At 42.7% G+C, this 19,131-nt stretch overlaps 1 protein-coding gene across 1 annotated transcript in view; it reads right to left on the reverse strand.

The window, feature by feature from the left end:
- LOC147663243 (glutathione S-transferase Mu 2-like) overlaps window positions 1–19,131 on the reverse strand; it is a 90,903-nt gene that overhangs the window by 46,506 nt on the left and 25,266 nt on the right. The window contains exon 2 of the mRNA XM_086950599.1: window positions 4,499–4,574. Coding sequence (XP_086806725.1) covers window positions 4,499–4,574 — 76 coding nt within the window. The remainder of the gene's footprint in view (window positions 1–4,498; window positions 4,575–19,131) is intronic.

Raw genomic sequence — 19,131 nt, forward strand, 5'->3', positions numbered from 1 at the left:
ATATATTATTTTTAGATTAGATTGAAATGATTCATTGTGGATACTGTATTCTTGTGGGGTGTGGGTGTAACAACAACAATTTTTTAAATTGTAAAATGTCTTTTTATGATTGAAAAATATCGAATAAAGACTAATTTGAATTTGGGTCGGGTCTGGTCTGGACTATACGATCAATGAACATGGTATGCTGGTGCCATCACACTACATTCTAGCACATGTGGCCAGAAAGGTAGCCGATTGTCAATAAAGGTAGCACACTTCGAAACAATGCTTTAAAGAACTGGACTGACTCTTCTATGGACTCCTGCCCACAGAACCAGTAACATTTGACAAATTGTTGACCTTGGCATTTTGATGCCTGTCAATAGGTAAGGTCCAATAAAAGCAAGCAAGATTTTGGGTTGATCTACCAAGGAAGTCAAAAGGAAAAGTAAAGCTCTGGAAAGATGATGGAAGAGGGAAAGACAATAGACAACCTGTGCCTCCAGCATCAGTCCAAAGAATAAAAGGCAACCACTAGGGAAAGTACAAGAGCCGTCCGGCACTTTGAAGAAACATCCCAATAGTGCAGAATTTCTGAAACTAGGGTACTTTACCCACTAGAATTTGTGACAATAACCGGGCACTTCCTTACATAGCCATTGCCCTATGCTCCTTTATCTGCAATAAGGCATGCTAGGAACCCCTCTACAATACTCCCTTTGCCGTGACAGCTGGCCCAGCAATGATGCAACCTCATGCCCTTCAGTCTTCCAGAGGCATAATAACTGAATTCGCAACATGCTGTGGAGTATCTGCCTCTTGCCCCCTTCAATCCTCAAGATCATGATATCAAAGCGGGTAGCCATCAAAGCTAGGACCATTCTTCACTCCCGTCATCCATCAATTTTTGTACTGAAGGATCTCAAGGCAGCCTACATCTCACCACTCTTGAAAAACAAAAGTACTAGACCCCGAGGATCTGTTGACCTTTAAATACACTATCAAATGACATGCCGCTTGATATGGCAGTCATCAACTATCAAACCATTTTCAAAGAAATCAGCACCCCCCCCCCCCCTGACAATGCCAGCGACTGTGCCAAATGCCACTGGCACAGCAGCAAAAGTGAAAAATGAAATAAAATTCGAAACTCAAAGGAAAAACAGTTATAGCTATATATACAGATATGCACACATTGAGAAACGTGTTTCATTTAACAATCCATAATGAACAATTTTCCCCAAATTATACCCCAGTTAACATAACGGCCCTGGTCTCACTATTCCCGTAATTCAGAATTCTCAGGGGGTGGATGGTGAACCCACCCTCCCCAGTAAGTAATTCAGAATTGCTCACTTGCTTCATTTCGGGGCAAGTATTTATATCCCACCACTCTCCAGAAATATCAGCTGCCACTGAATGGAGATCAGCTTACCTTACAACTGCACACTCGTCTGCGATAGGCATACCGAAGCACGCTATCAAATTTGTAAAGATTACGTCATGCGGGTCACTGCACACATTTTCACGCAGCAACTACACACTTCAACAATGTATGCAGGTCCAGACTTGCAGCACCTGGTACAAGGATGGAACATCTCATCGGGGACAAATCGGTATCGGATCACTTGCAATAATGCAAATTATGCTGCACGGAGTGGGGCCAAAAACCTTTAATGGTGGTGAGGCGCAGTCTCATCCATATCTAAGGTACTCACTCAGTGGGCATGAAAACTGAACATGGTTGTGAGAGAACCCTTGGGGTGTGATAATTGCACAAACTTAGTACACATCTGGAATAAAATACTTCTAATCATAGGAAAACCCTTAAAAAACTGTTCTTATTCCTAAAAGTTTATTCTTGGACTAAATTAGGATTCGGTTCTACTCGCAGCAGTCACGTGACAAAATTGGGCACACTGCCCATGGAAAACTTGAACTTAATGTTGAAACTTCTCTTGAAGGCATGCTTCAGTTCCATCCCATTCCCCCCACACCCCCCAAAAAAAGAACACATTTAAACAAACATTTTATTAAAAAAGAGAAATCCTAGAAATACAAAATCAGAAATACAGAGCGGTTTTAGAGAAAGGCGAGAAAAGTCAAGTACAGCATTTGGAAAAAAGGTCAGGAATACAATTAAGGTCCCAGTGTAAGAATGGATGGTAAGCTCTTGGTTGTAGTTATGCAAGTATTAGCGTAGAGTTTTGATAAGGTTAGTGTCAGTTGGGGTTGGATCAGGATTTGGGCTGGATTAAGCAATTAGGTAAGGGTTTAGGGTACTGATCAATTTCAAACGGTGCTTAAAAATACATTACACAAAATAATTGCAAGAGAGGAACCAAACCTGTTCAACCACATTCCCCATTTCAATTTAATTCACAGAAAAACCTGGCCTTTATTAAAATTAAATACAATTCCGAATGGAATCTATCTAAAATGCATTGAGATAAATTTACACATGTCCACAGCAACAATGAATTGAGAAAAAACACCACTGGCACAAACGCCAAGTGGAAGGGTATTTTGCATGGGGCAAGTGAGTGAAACTTTAGTTTCTGATGCAGAGCTGTTTGGAGAGGGATAGTTTGCTCAAGTCTGGAGATCATGCTCTGCTTGCAGGGTGCCAAACTTGTGTCTTTAATAAATGACACCCCTGCTACAGGAGAGGACAAGCTGCCAATATCGCTGGTTAGTAGAACATGTAAAGACTCATGCACACCAACACCATTCAGAAAGTTGGATACAGTAACATACACGCACTCACACAGGGAACAACCCTCCCATTTATCCAGGCTGTGTGGCGCTCAAATGTGCCGCGAATGAGGTGTTCTGTGGGATTCACTGAAAGAATGGTACATCCATCCTAAACGAATGTACCCAGTCCACAGTGGCAAAGGGGGGCTGACCTTGAAAGCGAATGCAACCGATATGCCACCAAAAGGTCAATGGCGCAAAACACCTTGACATGTATAGGAACCAGGATCTGAGGTCGTGAAATGGGTGGCAGTCTCAAAAAAAACGCTGCAGTTTAAAGGTCTCAAGATTGACATTGCTCAATCGTCCCGATGATCTGATAGACAACAGCTTATCCGGAAGGAAGATTCCAATGGATTGTCGATTTCAGCCTTCTTTAGCTTCTCAATCTAAGCAGTGACCTCCCTTTGACTGGTCAATGGGTACTTCCTAATTTTGTTTCCGGGTTAGAGCACCTTCCATTATCCTAATTTGTTGGATGAATACGTTCAGTTTCTTAGCAGAACGGTTAGGACGTCGGAATTAACTCTGCATATAATCTTTAGCATCAGAGTCCACGATTCTGAACATTTGGTCCTGTTCCATTTGCAAACTACCCTTTGGTATCAGGAGAGCTACTTCTGTAAGAGGCACAAGTGTCCCCAGTAGGAGTAGTGTAGGCAGGGTGGCATCCCGTCAAAAAGTGCTGCCCTCTCTTAAAAAATACCAGAAAGGATGGTACAATCATATTCTGTTAACAGAACATTGGAAAGATTAGGTGTCCAATTGCAGATTAACATTAATATAGCATCCATAGTAGTAGAAAATACATGCACTCTCGGCATCTGATCTTTTGGTTAACTTCCACATTGTGTCCCCGAATTCAAACTGGTCTGTAAGGGAATCAGAGCATTTTCAGTCGCGGTTGCTTTTCTTTGGAATACCTTACCACTCTCTTTTCACAAAGTAAATCTGCTGAAGTTCAGAAGTTGTTAAAGCCATGGCTGCATCTTTACTCTCAGGCGTTCTATAAAGGCTGCAGTAATTGGTCTCTGGTTGCTGTTCCAAAGCACAGAGAAGCCTTTGGGTGAAAGATCTTTAAAACATCCTCAAATGCAGTTACTTACCCGTAACCTTCGTTACTCCTAGTCCTACTGTGCCTCGTCACAGATGTCACTCACATCAGCCCTCCCAGATATTTTCTAGCATTGATCCAGTTCAAGGACTGTATTCTCAGGATTCTTTAAAGGCCATTCCTGAGAGAGGGGGATCAAACTTGAAAGAAACACCAGGCTTCCAGTGGGATCCATCAGACTGTCAAATCACTGACAGTAGAGAGCAGGGCTTAGTAACATAGGATAGATTGAAGCAATCCATGCGTTACAGACTGCTGAATTCACACCCACCACGACCACTGGCTGCATTACCTGCCATGGAGGTCTGTTTTCAGGCAGGAATGATGGCCAACTCGGCTTGACCACTGCACAGTTGGGTTAGGTTAGTCTCAGGACAGAACATCAAGTGGAAGGCAAGTAAACAAGTACACCCACAGCTAAGCACAATGTTAATAACAATTCAGAGGCAAGATACTGAAGGTTGTTTAACTCAGCAAGATCCGGCCTAGAGGAACACCACAAGTACGAAATCCCAGTGTGTCAGTTCCACATTCAGGAAGATGGACACAATCTAGACCCAGTACTGACCACAGACAAAACACTGATCAGGATAAAAGAATGACCCATTGCTTTCAGTGCAATACTAGCCTCCATTTTTTTATTACCTGGTCCAGTGACATACTTCTTGTCTTCGTACTCTGTCCCGGTGTATTCAAGGAGCAACCTGAGGGAGTGCGCCAGCTGGAGAGGAGAGATCACAGCATTAGGTAGAATCAAAAGAAAGGATGAGTGTGCATGCAGGACTACAAGACTGAGTTCACAGGGAGAGCAGGTTAGCTACATGGGAAAGAGTCAACAGGGGACATGACACCAGGCCACAGAGGTGTGGGGTATCTGTGCCTTCATGGAGAACAGGTGAAGTTTGTAGGTGGCAGGTTCAGGGCGAGAAGTCTGTACCAACAGGAGCACATTCAGGGACTCTGCAGATACCTTTACAAAGCTGCAACAACCTTTGCCTTGATGCTGGCCAGGAAGGTCATCTGACATCCGTTGTCAATCAAGACCAATAAATTAATTCCATTCACGCAGCCTAAAAAGCATAATCCATCTATCAGTCACAAGCTGCTTACATAAGTGACATTGACTGCCAAGCAAGGACATTCAAGCCCAACCCCCACTCAATCCTATTGCCCTGGCTACAGTAATGGGGTTACCCAGACCCTTCACTATCCTTTCCCATGACCCTTCTGAGTGAACCAGTGCCTGATGTCAGTTTATCGCTAACAATGAGCGAGGAAGTTCCAAGCACTGAAACACCCGCTGGCTGACAATTTGTTTCCCAAGCACCCATTGCAAATCAGAAGGACTCTACCTGTTTTATTGGCGTTAAAGCAATTTGGGTGGTTTGGGGTAGGAGCTCTACAGTACTGGCTACCTTGAAGTGGGAGGAAAAGTAGGCAGTGGGTGATATTCCATTGTCTCAAACGACTCTGGTACTTTGATTCCATGAACGTCACAATCCCTCAGGTGTCTAGTGGGTACCTGAGGAACCAGGAGGATTCGAACAGGGTCAAGTCTGATCACTGTCCTACATACTAGCATCAAGCGATATTTTACTTTGAAGTCACATACCTCAGTGCGCTGGAAGACATAGGGCCAGATGTGCCAAGAACGTCACAAAATACAGGCAATTTGCAACCAGCATTATTGCTTCCAGTGTGGTAATTTGTGAACTGGCCTTTATACTAATAGGTCAGCTTGAAAATTACTGGTTCCTAGTGGGTTGCAATTATACTTACTTCTTTAATATTAATGAGGTAGATGGTAAATTGTGACCAACTACGAATTGCAGCCATTAAAGCGATGGTAGCTGGCGGTGGTCAGCAGACCACAATGTCTGGAATTGCTTTAAATAAACCATTTTTTTAAATGCAACACATTTTTCTTTAAGAAAAACGGGATGAGTTTAGAACAAAAAAGAAAAGTATGTTTATTTAAGAAAATGAGGTCCCTGAGACTACTGCCTACTCTTAAAAATGTTATCAACATTCACACAGGGGGAGGGAGTCCTTGTGGGACCCATTCGAGATTTTCGAATGGCTTACCCACTCCTTTAAGGTGGTGGTAAAAGATTCATGCTTTCTAACCAGAATTCTGTCACAAAACATTACTACATACCTATCCGATTCGGTATTTGGAAGGGACGCTTTAAACACGCCCCTTCCAAATACTGAATGGGTATTGGATCATAATAGGTTCGCGGTTTGTATCTAAGAAAATGCATTTTCCAAATCCGGCCATTTGCAAATGCAAACATGCTTAGACACTTGACTCTGGTTTCCGCCCTGTAAGGGCTCAGGTTTGTTTAGCAGTAGTTTACTTTAACTGGCGTCTCTTTGGCGGAATACTAATAACTTCCCATTCCTTATAAGGAACCCTCACTGAACGAACCGTTACTTTCCGTGTATGGGATAACAGTTTGTCATACATGGACCCAAACTAGTAACTCATGCAGAGTCACTTGAGCGTTGGAGTAAACTACCACTGGTGAGACAAATGCCCCGATGAAGTCTTGGGTCACCGGCAGCGATGCAAGGGACACTACTGGAAACGACGGTACCAAACAAGGACAGACCAGTACTCTGCAGGAGCGAGGACCTGGAAAGGGCCAGATGGTCTTGGGTTATTAAATTGGCCAAAATCGGGTTCCATCTAACTGTATGAATATTCTGACATTCTAGTTTAATAGCTGAACCGGGCAACAAAATGCAGACTCCTGGGGGTGCTAACATGGATGGTATAATAATAATGGAGTGGATTCCATAGAATATAGCATCTCTTTTGGGGAATTGGTTCATACAGAATATTTAAGAATAAAGTTATTTTCCTCCTGCTTCTTTACATATAGTTTTGGGCAGAACAACCACAAGGGCCAGGACTTCTGTAGATAGGAAAAGATCGAAGGACAACTGTTCTCTCTTCAGGAGTTTCCAAGGCAGTCTACAACTCTATGGATCATTCTGGCAAAGAAATATGGTCTATAACTTCCTGTCCCCTGGATTGGCATTTTCATTCTTAAAAATACAACTAATCCCAGTACTGGCTCATAAACTACAGTTTGTCATACTGCTCAAAATGAACTCCACTCCTTCAGCTGTGCAATAGAATTATGTCCCTGCAACGTATTTAGGCTGCAATGAGATCCGTCAGGCCAAGAAGTGGGACTCTGGAGCAACAAGGTACCTGTTGCTAGGTATTGCCTGTTCCAAGACCCTCAAACCATCTGCTACTGTGGGCTCCCTGCGGTGAAGGAACAATACAGCAACAGTTTCACAATGCACCTTTGAGAATCCTGGGATTAACCCGGAAGTACCAGTAGCCAAAAAGGACACTCAAAGAATGCGGGATCTGGCATAGGGAGCACCTCTGCTTTCCAAAAATCTCTCCAAGTCCAAGGGCTGTGCGTCACATCTGTTAAAAATGTTGAGTGTTTTGCAAATGTTTGGCAGGCTCCACTGGTGCAGAGTTCATAGTGTTCTACTCATGTCAGTTTTGCATGAATGTTACGCCCGTCCAAAGCTTTTGGAGGGAAAAAAAAGTTAGCTTTTAATTAGTCACGAGAACTAGATTGAGAAAAAGTATGCCTATTTGGGCAAAAGCTTTTCTAGTAGCATAAGGCATAGGCTGCATTTTACAACTTTTTTTTACAAATCTATGGAGTAAAAACATTTTAAACATCTAATGCAAAAATATTAAATACTAATTCTGCCTACCCCAAGTTATGCCCTTGAGTATACGCCCATTTTTAATTGGCCTATTTGAAATATATACAGACGGAAGATTTTACAAAATATTTGTTGCCTAAGCTCTGTTACCCCAGTACAATTTCTGAGGCTAGAGCTTGGACTCCCATCACCTATGTTCAAGCACTGGTTAACGTGATTTGTCGGGGATACAAGGTCCTAAACTCCTATGCTGCTAGGTCTTTCCCAGAGCGAAGCCTTTTTTTGGCCATTTGGTGTAGTTTGCTCTTAGGCCCCATAACATTATGTCCACATAAAGTGTCAGCGCCAAATTTGCATAGTTCCCCCCCCCCCCCCCTCCCACCCCCCAATATCCCGAGGATTGTAAAAAGGTACCCGGGTTTGTGAATTCCCATGAAGGGGACATAGAAATTGTCAAAAATACAGCTAAACTTTAAGTTTTTGGGAAAACAGTGCTGCAGACGAGAACGTCTGTTTTATTTCCCATGTAAACAAAATCAAAGGGTGTGGTGCTAAAATCACCAGCTTTCAGATCAGGCACACTTCTGAGAAAACATACATTTTCTATACAGTTTTGGCATTTTACTAGGACTTAGCCTTTTTTTGCTCTCAACCACCTATTTAGTGATAGAAATGGGTATGAAAACAATAATGGATCCCAGAAAGCTAAACCGTTCCGAAAAGTAGACAAAATTCTGAATTCAGCAAGGTGTCATTTGTTTAGCTCCTTCAAGGTTTTCCTATAAAAAAAAAAAAGTAAGGTGAAATAAAAAAAAATATTGAAAGTGAATTTAAAAAAAAAAAAAAAAAGTAATTTGTGCTACGTTTTTTACTTGTAACCTCTCACTATGGCAGATATTTTAGAACATATACTGTTACATCCACTAGACCCTTCTGGTTGCGGGGCTATATAGGTTCACCAAGAACCAGAAGTACCCAGCACCAATAACAGAGCTGCACCCTTGCAATGGTTTTTTATTGTGTACCGAGCATACAGCAATTCATTTGGTAAAATATAAAGAGTGAAAATTAGGTATCAAGGAAACCTATGTATTTCCGAAATGGGAACAAGCTATGGAGTTTAGAAGTAGTGGTTATTTACACATCTCTGAATTTGTGGGTATCCATGCTAGCATGTGAATTAAAAGGGCATTTTTCAAAATTACTTTAAAAAAAAAGTATTTTATACACAGTGTTACATCTGGAAGGCACAAATGCAGAGAAAGACAATTGATAACATTTGTTCGACTATTCTGCGTTTCCCCAAGTCTCAAGATAAAAAAAAAATTGACCAGACTTGTGTGGGTAGTCCTAGTGCCAGCAAAAGGAAACTGCCCAAAATGCATCACTAACAGCACATTTTCCCACTGAAAACCAACCCTTTTATTATCACTGTGCTAGCTGTGATTTTTGGGCCCTAGCTCAGCCAACATCTAGGGAAACCTAGCAAACCTGCACATTTTTTTAAAAACTAGACACTCAGGGGAATCCAGGATGGGGTGATTTGCACGACTCACCAGGTTCTGTTACCCAGAATCACTTGCAAACCTCAAAATGTGCCCCCCCCCCCAAAAAAAAAAACATTATCCTCACATTTCCTTGAGGCAAAGTTCTGGAATCTGTGAGGAGCCACAAACTTCCTTTCACTCAACATTCCCAAGTCACCCAATAAAAACATTACCTCACTTGTGTGTGTTGCCTAGTGACTGCAACCGGAACAGACTCAAAAAGTATTGTGGAGACATACAAATTATGATCACAAAACAACCTGGTTTTGAAAGTGGGCGACCTGCATTTTTCGTCCCAGGCTCAGCAGCCATCTAGGAGAATCTACCAAATGCAGACATTGCTAAAAACTAGACACCTGGGGGAGTCCAGGGAGGTGAGGCTTGCATGGATGCCACAATGTTTTCTTACCCAGAATCTCCTACAAACCTCAATTTTAGCTTTAAAAAATAATTAAAATGTACTGCACATTTCTGTGTGGGATCGCGCTGGCACAAATTTCCTACCAGTCAGAGTCAAATGATGCCTCACTTGAGTGGGTGGGCCAAGTGCCTGTAACAGGGAGGGGCCAAAACGTGGGGATATTACAGCGGGTTGATAAGGGCAAATATTTTTTTTTTTATACGTTTAAGCGGACTCTGCTTTGGGCACCCTCACATGTAAGGTTTTTTCTCTTTTACCAAGAGAAACACTGGGTGGTAAGAAAGTTGTGCCGGCGTGGTGGTCCTAGGCAGAAATGTGACAAAATGGGATTTTTATTTTGCTAACTGAGGTTTGCAAGAGATTCTCGGTAAAAAAAACATTGAGGGATCCATGCAAGCCACACCTCTACGGACTCTCCCAGGTGAATAGTTTTCAGAAATGTCTGGGTTTCCCTAAATGGTCACAGAGCCCGGTACCCCAGGTGTCCCCCTTGCAAAACAAGGTAGTTTTGGGATGGATAACGGATGCCTCCACAATACATCCGGGGCCCTTCCCTGTTGTGGGAACTTGGCCCACCCACCCAGGTGAGGTAGCATATTAATGAGAAGAACTGCGGTAACACCGAGTGGAAGTAAATGTGTGCCGCCTCTGTGATCTCACAACTTTCCCACACAGAAATGTGAAGAAAATGTCACTTTGTGTTAGCTAAATTGGAGGTTTACAGGGGGATTCTGTGAGAAACAGCGGGAGGATCAATGCGAGCCACACCGTCAGCCAAGCAAGAGTCCACGCACACATCAATCATGCACACCAGACAAAATAAAAATGTCCCCCATGGGCATGGTGTTTCTGCCCTCCAGGGGAGGCAGATCGGAGCTGTTGCCCATATCTGCTCCCCGGGGCGGGGGAGAAAGACCGTGCCCATGAGGGGGGGGGGCGCATTGGCATGCTCATTCTGGGCAGGCCCCACCCTTACACTTCAACAAAATAATCCCTGGTGCCTAGTGGGCTTTCTCCCCCCTCTGGGGGGTGGTGGTGAGGGGTAGATCGGGGCTTTTGCCTCTCCTGCCCACTAGGGGAGGCAGAAATATGTTGGTCCCCTTGTGTGGAGAGGGTGCATCGTCTTGCCCATTGTGGGCAGCCCACAAACATCTTTTATAAAACAAAATAAAAACCCTGGTGTCTAGTAGGCTTTCTGGGCCCCTGGAGGCGTAGATCCGGGGTAATACCACCCATCTGTCCCACAGGAAGGGATGCAGAGGGACTGTCCCTTTTGTGTTTGGAGGGGTGGGGCATTGGAATGCCCATTTTGGGCAGCTCCCTTCCCTACACATTTAAAATAAACCCTGGTGCCTAGTGGGCTTTTGATCTCCCAGGGGTAGCAGATCAAGGGCTATTGTCCCCATTGGGGGCGGGGAAGAGGGGGGGTGAGCAAAGGCCCTTGCCCAAGGGGCCGCTGCCTTCTCCCCGATGTCTAGGGGTGGAGCCTGGCTTGGAGATCGCCCTCCTGCGGCGATGCCTATGCAGAAATCCACTATGGAAGGGTACCATTGGAGAGGGGGGGGGGGGGGAAGAATTCCCCCCTTTCCAGCGATAGGTCTCCCCTGTGTTTCGGTGCCCGGGGCACTGAAATAGCCCAGTGAGCACCAAAGCCGTTAAAGTGAAATTAGCTGATCGGCTCATTGCACTTCCAATGTAATGACGTCAGCATACCATGTGCAGATCTACATTACAATGATTTAAAAAAAAATCCCTTTAGCGGCTGGGGAAGCACTTCCCCAGCTCCCAAGTCAGAAAAATTTGTAAGTAAATGCCTCTGCTGCACACAGCAGAGGAATTTCCAGGTCTTGTGCAGAGGATGGAACTGTTCAATCCTCAGCACACATTCACGGTGGTGGACGATGGAACCAGTCTGTCCTCCGCACCGCACCAGTGAATGCACCAGCGTAATCGCTATGCAAGGACTTTATAATGGTTCCCTCTGTGAAAGTATGTCAGTCTGTGCTTTCTGGGCAATGCACTCTAAATACACATACAATTAATTGTATTTCTGTAAATATATTCTCATTGCTTTGACTCCAGTGATAGGATAAAGACACAGGAAAGAAACATCTAGAACAAAGTAGGTGCTCCAAAGAACAATGCAGTGTAATTGAAATAGTGACTAACGTGAATATCGGTGTACTTTGGGACATAAAACCAGAAAAATTAAACTGTTGACTGCTTGCTAAAATCATACAATTCAAACAAAACATTGTTATTGCAAGTTCATTTTGCTAATTCTACGTTGAATGGCAGTCAACAGGACAAGTTGTCGACCCTCTACACCAATTTCATGGGTGTATTCACCAGGACTAAAATGTAGCAACCCTGCCACAAACATCCATAAAGTATGCAGAAAGACTCAACCTTAACGCATCACCTGAATCCTGATGAGACCCATCGTATGGGGCTAAAACAGCCATAGGGAGACTTCATAACCCTGGAATGCTTCCAAATATCAGAACACCTGTTCGCAGGGATATCGTTTTCACAAAGGTCGAGATGCCTTCAACAAGATCACCGCTAACGAGGACCAACTGCTGCAGCTTCAGTGGTATCCAATCTGCTAACGGCGGTCTTATACAGTTAATCGACATTAAGATTCAGGCGATTCATTAGTTTGACTTTGACAGGGAGAAGGAGCAGCGATTGCCCTGAATCAATTATTCGTAAACTTGGGCAATTAGGAACTCAAAGCCAGTTCCATTTGTTACAGCTACAGTTTTAAGGGTCTCACGATCGCGATATTTAAATCCAATAATTATTAATTTACGATTTCCAAACGGAAGAACAAGATAGGGTTACTGGGTGTCTCATAACCCCCAAAAATGGACATGAGAAACTGGTAGCCAGAAGGAGTGTAACCCTGAAAGCACCGATGTGAGGAAGTAACTCCTTCGATTTTTTTGTATCTTGTGCAAGAATATGGAGACACGCTTCAGTAACATGGGAGGTGGGGGAAGGGAACCAAGTCTTATTTGTTAATGTGTTGTGAAAATTACGAATAAAAATAGGTTAAAAGAAATATTTAAGATTACCACACTCCATGAATTGATTGAATAATTAGGAATCCTCCAAATGAAAAAGCCTGATTTCGGGTGTTTAATTAGTTTAAGATTTTAAAAGAGGTTTTAATTTTCATGCAAGTGTGTATTTCTTTGTATTGCATATGGATTTTCATAATATGGTTTTGATTGACTTTATATTAAGTAATGTGTTTAATGTTGATCTCGATGGAGGTCTATATACATTTTTGGGCAACATTTGAGTTCCCAACATAGTGCTTTACATGATTTTTGTGTTGGTACTGGGAAGAGATCTAGACAACTGCGGGGTCCACCCAAAGGGAAACTAGTATTTACATGGCTTATGACTGGTCCGCATAACCAGGCCATGAAGTAACTATTGGAGGCAACATATGTGTAGTTGTGAGGTGCATCCCTTTTTTACTGGCACCACAACAGTTTACTAAACTCCCTGATAAAATAAACATAGGACTATCATGAATGGACCCATGAGTACCCCCCCACGGCCCATGAAAGCGAGGTGTGTAAGGCTCCAAGAAAAGAAATGGGGCAGAAGCAGGAAGCTAGTCTTCTCCCATAAAAGAGTAGGGGGACATACTCCAGGAATGAGGTAAACACGATTGAAAGACAGACTGCTTCATTCAGCCCCGAATCTCACAGCGAGCCATTAAATGTACTGTTGAGACCTCTACCTGCAAGGAATTACCAAAGATGACAGACTTTTTGCCACACAATCATGGTCGGCGAGAGCACAAATCTCACAAGTCTATGTGGATTGACTGTCTATAAAGACTGAAGTACTCTACTCCTTAGTCGCTAATGGCCCTGCCCCCTTTTCATGGATGCCCAAAGCACATGGCTTGCCCACATTGTGACTCTTCCCAGTGGTGTTTACAAGTGATGAACTGATAATGTGCAATTGCCACAATTACACATCTACCAAGAAGACGACGAGTGGCACCGGTGTACATTTTTACCTTCCAAAATGGTTCTTCACCCAGTACACTAACCTACAATGATGAACCCTTCATTCAGCACATGACAAACATTACTATTGAGACGGCAAATCATAGCCGCCTCGTTAACCAAGTACCTTGGTGCACTATGAGGACAATTGTGCTCAATGCTCTGCCTGGTTCATGTACAGCAGACCTGCTGTTCGGATTCATGTGTGAAGGGTACTCCGTGTCCTGTAGCCTATTTTTTAAAGTAACTATACTGCAACAAGCATGAGAATTATCATACTCCACCTGACAATTTTCTTAAAACAAAAAAATCTTTGTTAAAAATAAATACCACTAGAATATATATTAATTGCACTGTATCTCTGTGCTACTTGTGACTGGCCTATCTTCCATACTTTTAATACTGTGATTCTGGGTGAGTGTAGGCAATACCTATTACAAGAACTGCCAAAATGTCTCAGCATAAGTGGTTGCAGATTACAGGCCTGACATGGGGGTCCAGAATGCTGAATGCAGACTTCAAGCATAACTACTACAAAATAATGATTTATGGTGTGGAGGCATGCTATTGTTCTGCACTCTAGGTGGAAGAAAACAGATTTTGCAGATTGCTCCGTGCTGGGCCACCTTCTACCTTCTATATGTCATGAGGAGCTAGATCTTCCGTATGTTGAAAACTTTGTAAAATGTGGCATTTCTCTGAATATCTGTCTGACTCAGTCCTGAAGAAACATTAAATCAATCCATAATTAAAAGCCTTTCTTGCAAATATGGCTTAAAATACCATGGCTCGCCTATCCACAGCAATGCTTTAATAAGATGGGGTGGACGCTGCTTTTTAATACAATCAGATGTTAGTACAAATGACAAAAACATGGTCAAGCAATTGTTATCGAAAAGGTGTTTCTGCATAAAGGCAAAATGCAGGGAACACAAGACTAGTGTTCGGTCTTACATCCCCCTTCAAATCCTTTTAGGGTTGGAACCTTCGCTCCTGCCCGTATCAGGGTGATGGTAAAGATCTCTCCTGTTCCATTTAAGAGCAGGCATTGTTCATCAGTTGCTCACTTCTCACTAGCTCTACAGGGCAAATATCTTGGCACCTGTAATTGCCCATGTGATAATGGGTCAGCACAGAATCTTTTGCACTTGATCTTTTTTGCAAATGTTATAATTTACTAAATAATTTAGTACCAGTTATAGAAAAAGCTTCCATTTGCACAAAATAAAGTTCAGCTCTACTTTCTGCAAATACTAAACAAGGAGAATGTTTGTTTTACAGTCGGATGCTTCCTCAAAGTGGTTCTACACAGCCATAAATCTATGATTTTCTAAAACAATATTTTGCACTTTATCGCTCGTTTTGAACATTATAGACTGCAAATTGTAATTTCGAATTTTATGGCACGTATTTTGATATGATCTCTGCAATTTTATTTAGGTCTTGGACAGTGGATGAGGTTGAACTGCCTAAAGCTGAACGGGGGTAAAACGGAGGAACTCCTGCTGGGTTCTGACACATCCGTTTGGTCGCATAGTTTGTGGCCAACCAGCCTGGGTGATTTCCTGGTCCCAGTCAAGAAGGTGAAGAATCTGGGCATCATATTTGATGATAACCTGACCTTTCAACATCAGATTAATATGGTCGCATCTACGGTGTTCCAGACTTTAAACACAATTAGGAAAGTTCTTGTCTTTCATTCCAAAGGCAGTAAAAACACTTGTGAAAGTTCTAGCCCGGGACAGACTTTATTATGGTAATGCCCTTTATATGGACTTACAACAGCATATGCTCAAACTACAATGTGTGCAGACCGCAGCTGCTAAATTGCTGCTGCTAAATTGCTGCTGGACATTCTGAAATTCCAGGCAATTTCCCAGGGATTAAGAAAGCTACACTGGCTTCCAGAAAAAAAAAAAAGAAGAATAGACTTCAAATCCTTATGTTCAACTTTCAAGGCATTGCACAGGAATGGTCCACAGTACCTGAAACACCACCTTACCTGGTACGCTCCAGCTGGAAATTTAAGATCAGCGCAGAGAAAACTCCTCCAAACCCCCAGATTGAATAAGGCACGTTGGGGAGGTAGAAGCTTTGTTATGGGGACAGTGAAATTGTGAACTCAGTCCCGACCGATAAAGAACAGCCCAACATTGCTTTCATTCAGAAAAGCACTCAAAACCTGGCCGTACACTAAATACATTTCTCCATCTTTGTTTTTTCTGCCAATCTACCACGCAACGCCTAAACACCTTAGGCCAACAGTGCGCTATATACATTTTCCAGTTCCCTTCCAACAGGGAGGATCTTGATGCCATCCTGCCACTTCCAGAACATTAAACATTTAGATTATAATAAGACCTGTATGTTTACTGGAGAGGTGTACCCATTGTACTCACTAAATCAGCCAAGAAAGGATGTTGGCCACACCAGGGGCCGAGGGTAGGATTACCACACAGTGGAAGTGCACGCAGGCACTGAAAAGACTACATGTTTCTGGGACAGGATGATGCATAATATGGAATGGAGTTATTACGCAACACGAAATACGGTGAGATGGAAGCTTTTAGCTGTCAAGGTATTTTCACCGTAACTATCAAAATAGGACTAGCTTGGTTGTGTTCAAAGGGAGACTCAGTACGTATGATGGCAAACCATTTGGTTTGGTTGTTAAGCCCTCACCCACCGACCTAGTCGGTGGCATGCTTCATCATCGGGCCCACCACAGTGACACCGAATGCGTCCCGGGTGTGCTTCGACTCCAGACTACTGAGGAGCTGGTATATACCATCTCCTCAGTAGTCTGGAGTCGAAGCACACCCGGGACGCATTCGGTGTCACTGTGGTGGGCCCGATGATGAAGCATGCCACCGACTAGGTCGGTGGGTGAGGGCTTAACAACCAAACCAAATGGTTTGCCATCATACGTACTGAGTCTCCCTTTGAACACAACCAAGCTAGTCCTATTTTGATAGTTACATATTAACTTGGGGATCCGGACTGGCTTATCTAGTCCTCTCTCCGTTTTGATTTGCTGAAGGTATTTTCACCCCCACAGTGCAGAGCCTTGTTTTTGTTGCTTGGGGTACTTTGCACTTAGGCCTTTATAACTTGTTTTTCAACAAAGGGTATCCAGGCCAGATTTGCATCCTTTTCCCCCCCCCCCACATCTTGATTCTAAAGATACACAGGAATTGGGATTCCCCATGATTAGACTAAACAAAATCAAACTTTTTCTTCTCTTTTTTTTAAATGGTAAAAAAATACACAAAAAAGGGAGGTTACGTAACAAAGTTTATGTTTTTCTCTCCTAAGATCAGCTTCAACAAATGCTTTCCAGTGCTAAGATTACCTTCTTCCCAGCTTTGAAGAACAAAAAGTTAAAAAGAAAATTAACCAGAGTTTTTTTTCCATTTTTTTGTGTTTGTTCAATTTTACTTTTCTGTGGAATCAACCACTAACTCGCAGTTTGTGGTGGAAACATGTAAAGAGCATGGTGTGAACCTCAAAAGTTATACATTTTCGAAAACCTGCACACAAAAAATCAGAAGTCACCAATGTGTGGTTTGTGAAAATCACCCGTTATTTTCATGAAGAAACTAATCATGGTGATCAAAAATAAAAATAGAATGGGCGGACAGCATTTTCATCTGTAATTTTATTTTGCCCAAAAGCCTATTTACAAAAATAAATACACTCATTCATCAGATCCTTTTGGTCCAAAAGGTGTGTAATGTTTGTTAGTTGTCAACAAACATGCGATACCCAGAGCTAACAACTGAGCTGCGGCTTATAATGATTTTCATTGTGTGTAGGCTATTCTTCAATTCATATGGTAAAAAGTAAAGGATGAAAAAATGCTATAAAGAAAAGCTATACACTTCAACTGTGTCAGAGGTCCACGGGTCACCTCCCGCATTCAAAATGTCAAGAAGAAGAAACATCTAAATATCAGTACTACAAGAAACCCACTTTAATAGCTGAAGAACATGAATAACTAGGTAAAATATAAAGGGACACTGGTACTCCGCGTCCTGTTCATCCTGTAGGGGAGTTCTCCTACAGATATTTCAAAAAATGTTATTTAAACTTGGCAGGATATTTAGAGACCCCATCAGTAGATCCATTAGGATACTAAGTTCGCTTTACAGTTTATCAATGGTTTTACTTTACGCATATGCAACCAACATAAACACAGCCAACTTTATTCAAATTAATATTCAGTGTCCTGGCCCCTTATCTAGTCCATGACATTTTGTGGATGGACCATTTTAGCTGTAGTCCAGAAATGGAACTTAACAGTTCCAGGGCTTCACTAACAACCTCCCTTGGCCATTCCTCAACTGCAATACTTGAAGGCATGGAGAAAAGGAACTAATTTGAGGCCTGGCAGACACAAACTTAGCACAAGGGAATTTTCCTTTTATTCTTACTGTACGAACACACACAATCATGGAAAGATTCCACAGGGCAGAATTCCTCAACTTCACGGTTTAACCATGCACCACTATAACTAGAATGGAAGTTCCATTCAGGGTCCATACCAGCAGTAGAGCAGGCTGCCATGGACCCGGGTGCTCCAAGGACTGCTGTCAGAATAGTAAAATACATAATTTTCACAGATCAATGGGCCGCTTAGGGTTATGCCTCAGATGCAACTGCACTAGTTATAGCTACACCACTGGTCCATACCAATTTCGAAATGGAGAATTCCAACTGCGGCACTCTTAAAAAGGTACGAGCGGGCAGACCTTAAACATGCCAAGACAGATTTCCTAACTCAACACTATAAAGGTGGTCTAAGCAGGCACAAAAGGTCGCAGCGTGGAAAATGTAGGTATAACTCATAAAACATTGCTCGTACCATGACCAAATTGGAAAAAATGAAATGCAAGAGTTGGAATTATAATAGGCAAGAATAATCTAAAAAAACAATGCAACCCATTCGGATGGGTTTTTGATTTTCCACAAAGTAGTTCCTGGGGTCAATAGTTATGCATCGAAAGGGAGATGCGTTTGGTGAACAGTTGACACTGGCCTTTAAATGTTATGCTGGAAAAAAAGGTTTCCCACCGAAGAGCAAAAAAGTGTCTGGGGCTACCAAATTGAAAGAAATTAATAGTTACGAAGGAACAAATATGAAATATAAAAAAATCGTTATCACGCTCATCTTCATTAGAAGAACTGCAACTTTGCAAAACATGGACCATACAGACCACAATGCACTCTGAGGGCTACTGAGGTGCGTTTCACTTGAAAGCTATTGGCAAGTGCCAGTCACATTTTGAGTGCTGCCAAATGGAGGCCTTTTTTTTTTTAATAAAGACTTGTTTGCCTAAGGACCCTTCATATTAGAATTATTCAACATCCTCAAACTGAATAATTCCAGATCCGGTGGGCGTGGCTACGCTGAGCAGTGAGGTGGCAGCACACTAAAGCGGCTGGGCAGGCCGAGCCCAAGAATCTGGTAAAATCCGTCCATTAGACAAGAATCCATGGTCTTCATCCAGCGCCATGATCAGCAAATAAAATTGGGCAAGCTCTGCTGAAAAAAGAAGGCGCAGCGCGGAT

The sequence above is a fragment of the Lissotriton vulgaris genome, unplaced genomic scaffold (genome assembly GCF_964263255.1).
Source record: "Lissotriton vulgaris unplaced genomic scaffold, aLisVul1.2 SCAFFOLD_2692, whole genome shotgun sequence".
NCBI classification, from domain to species: domain Eukaryota; kingdom Metazoa; phylum Chordata; class Amphibia; order Caudata; family Salamandridae; genus Lissotriton; species Lissotriton vulgaris.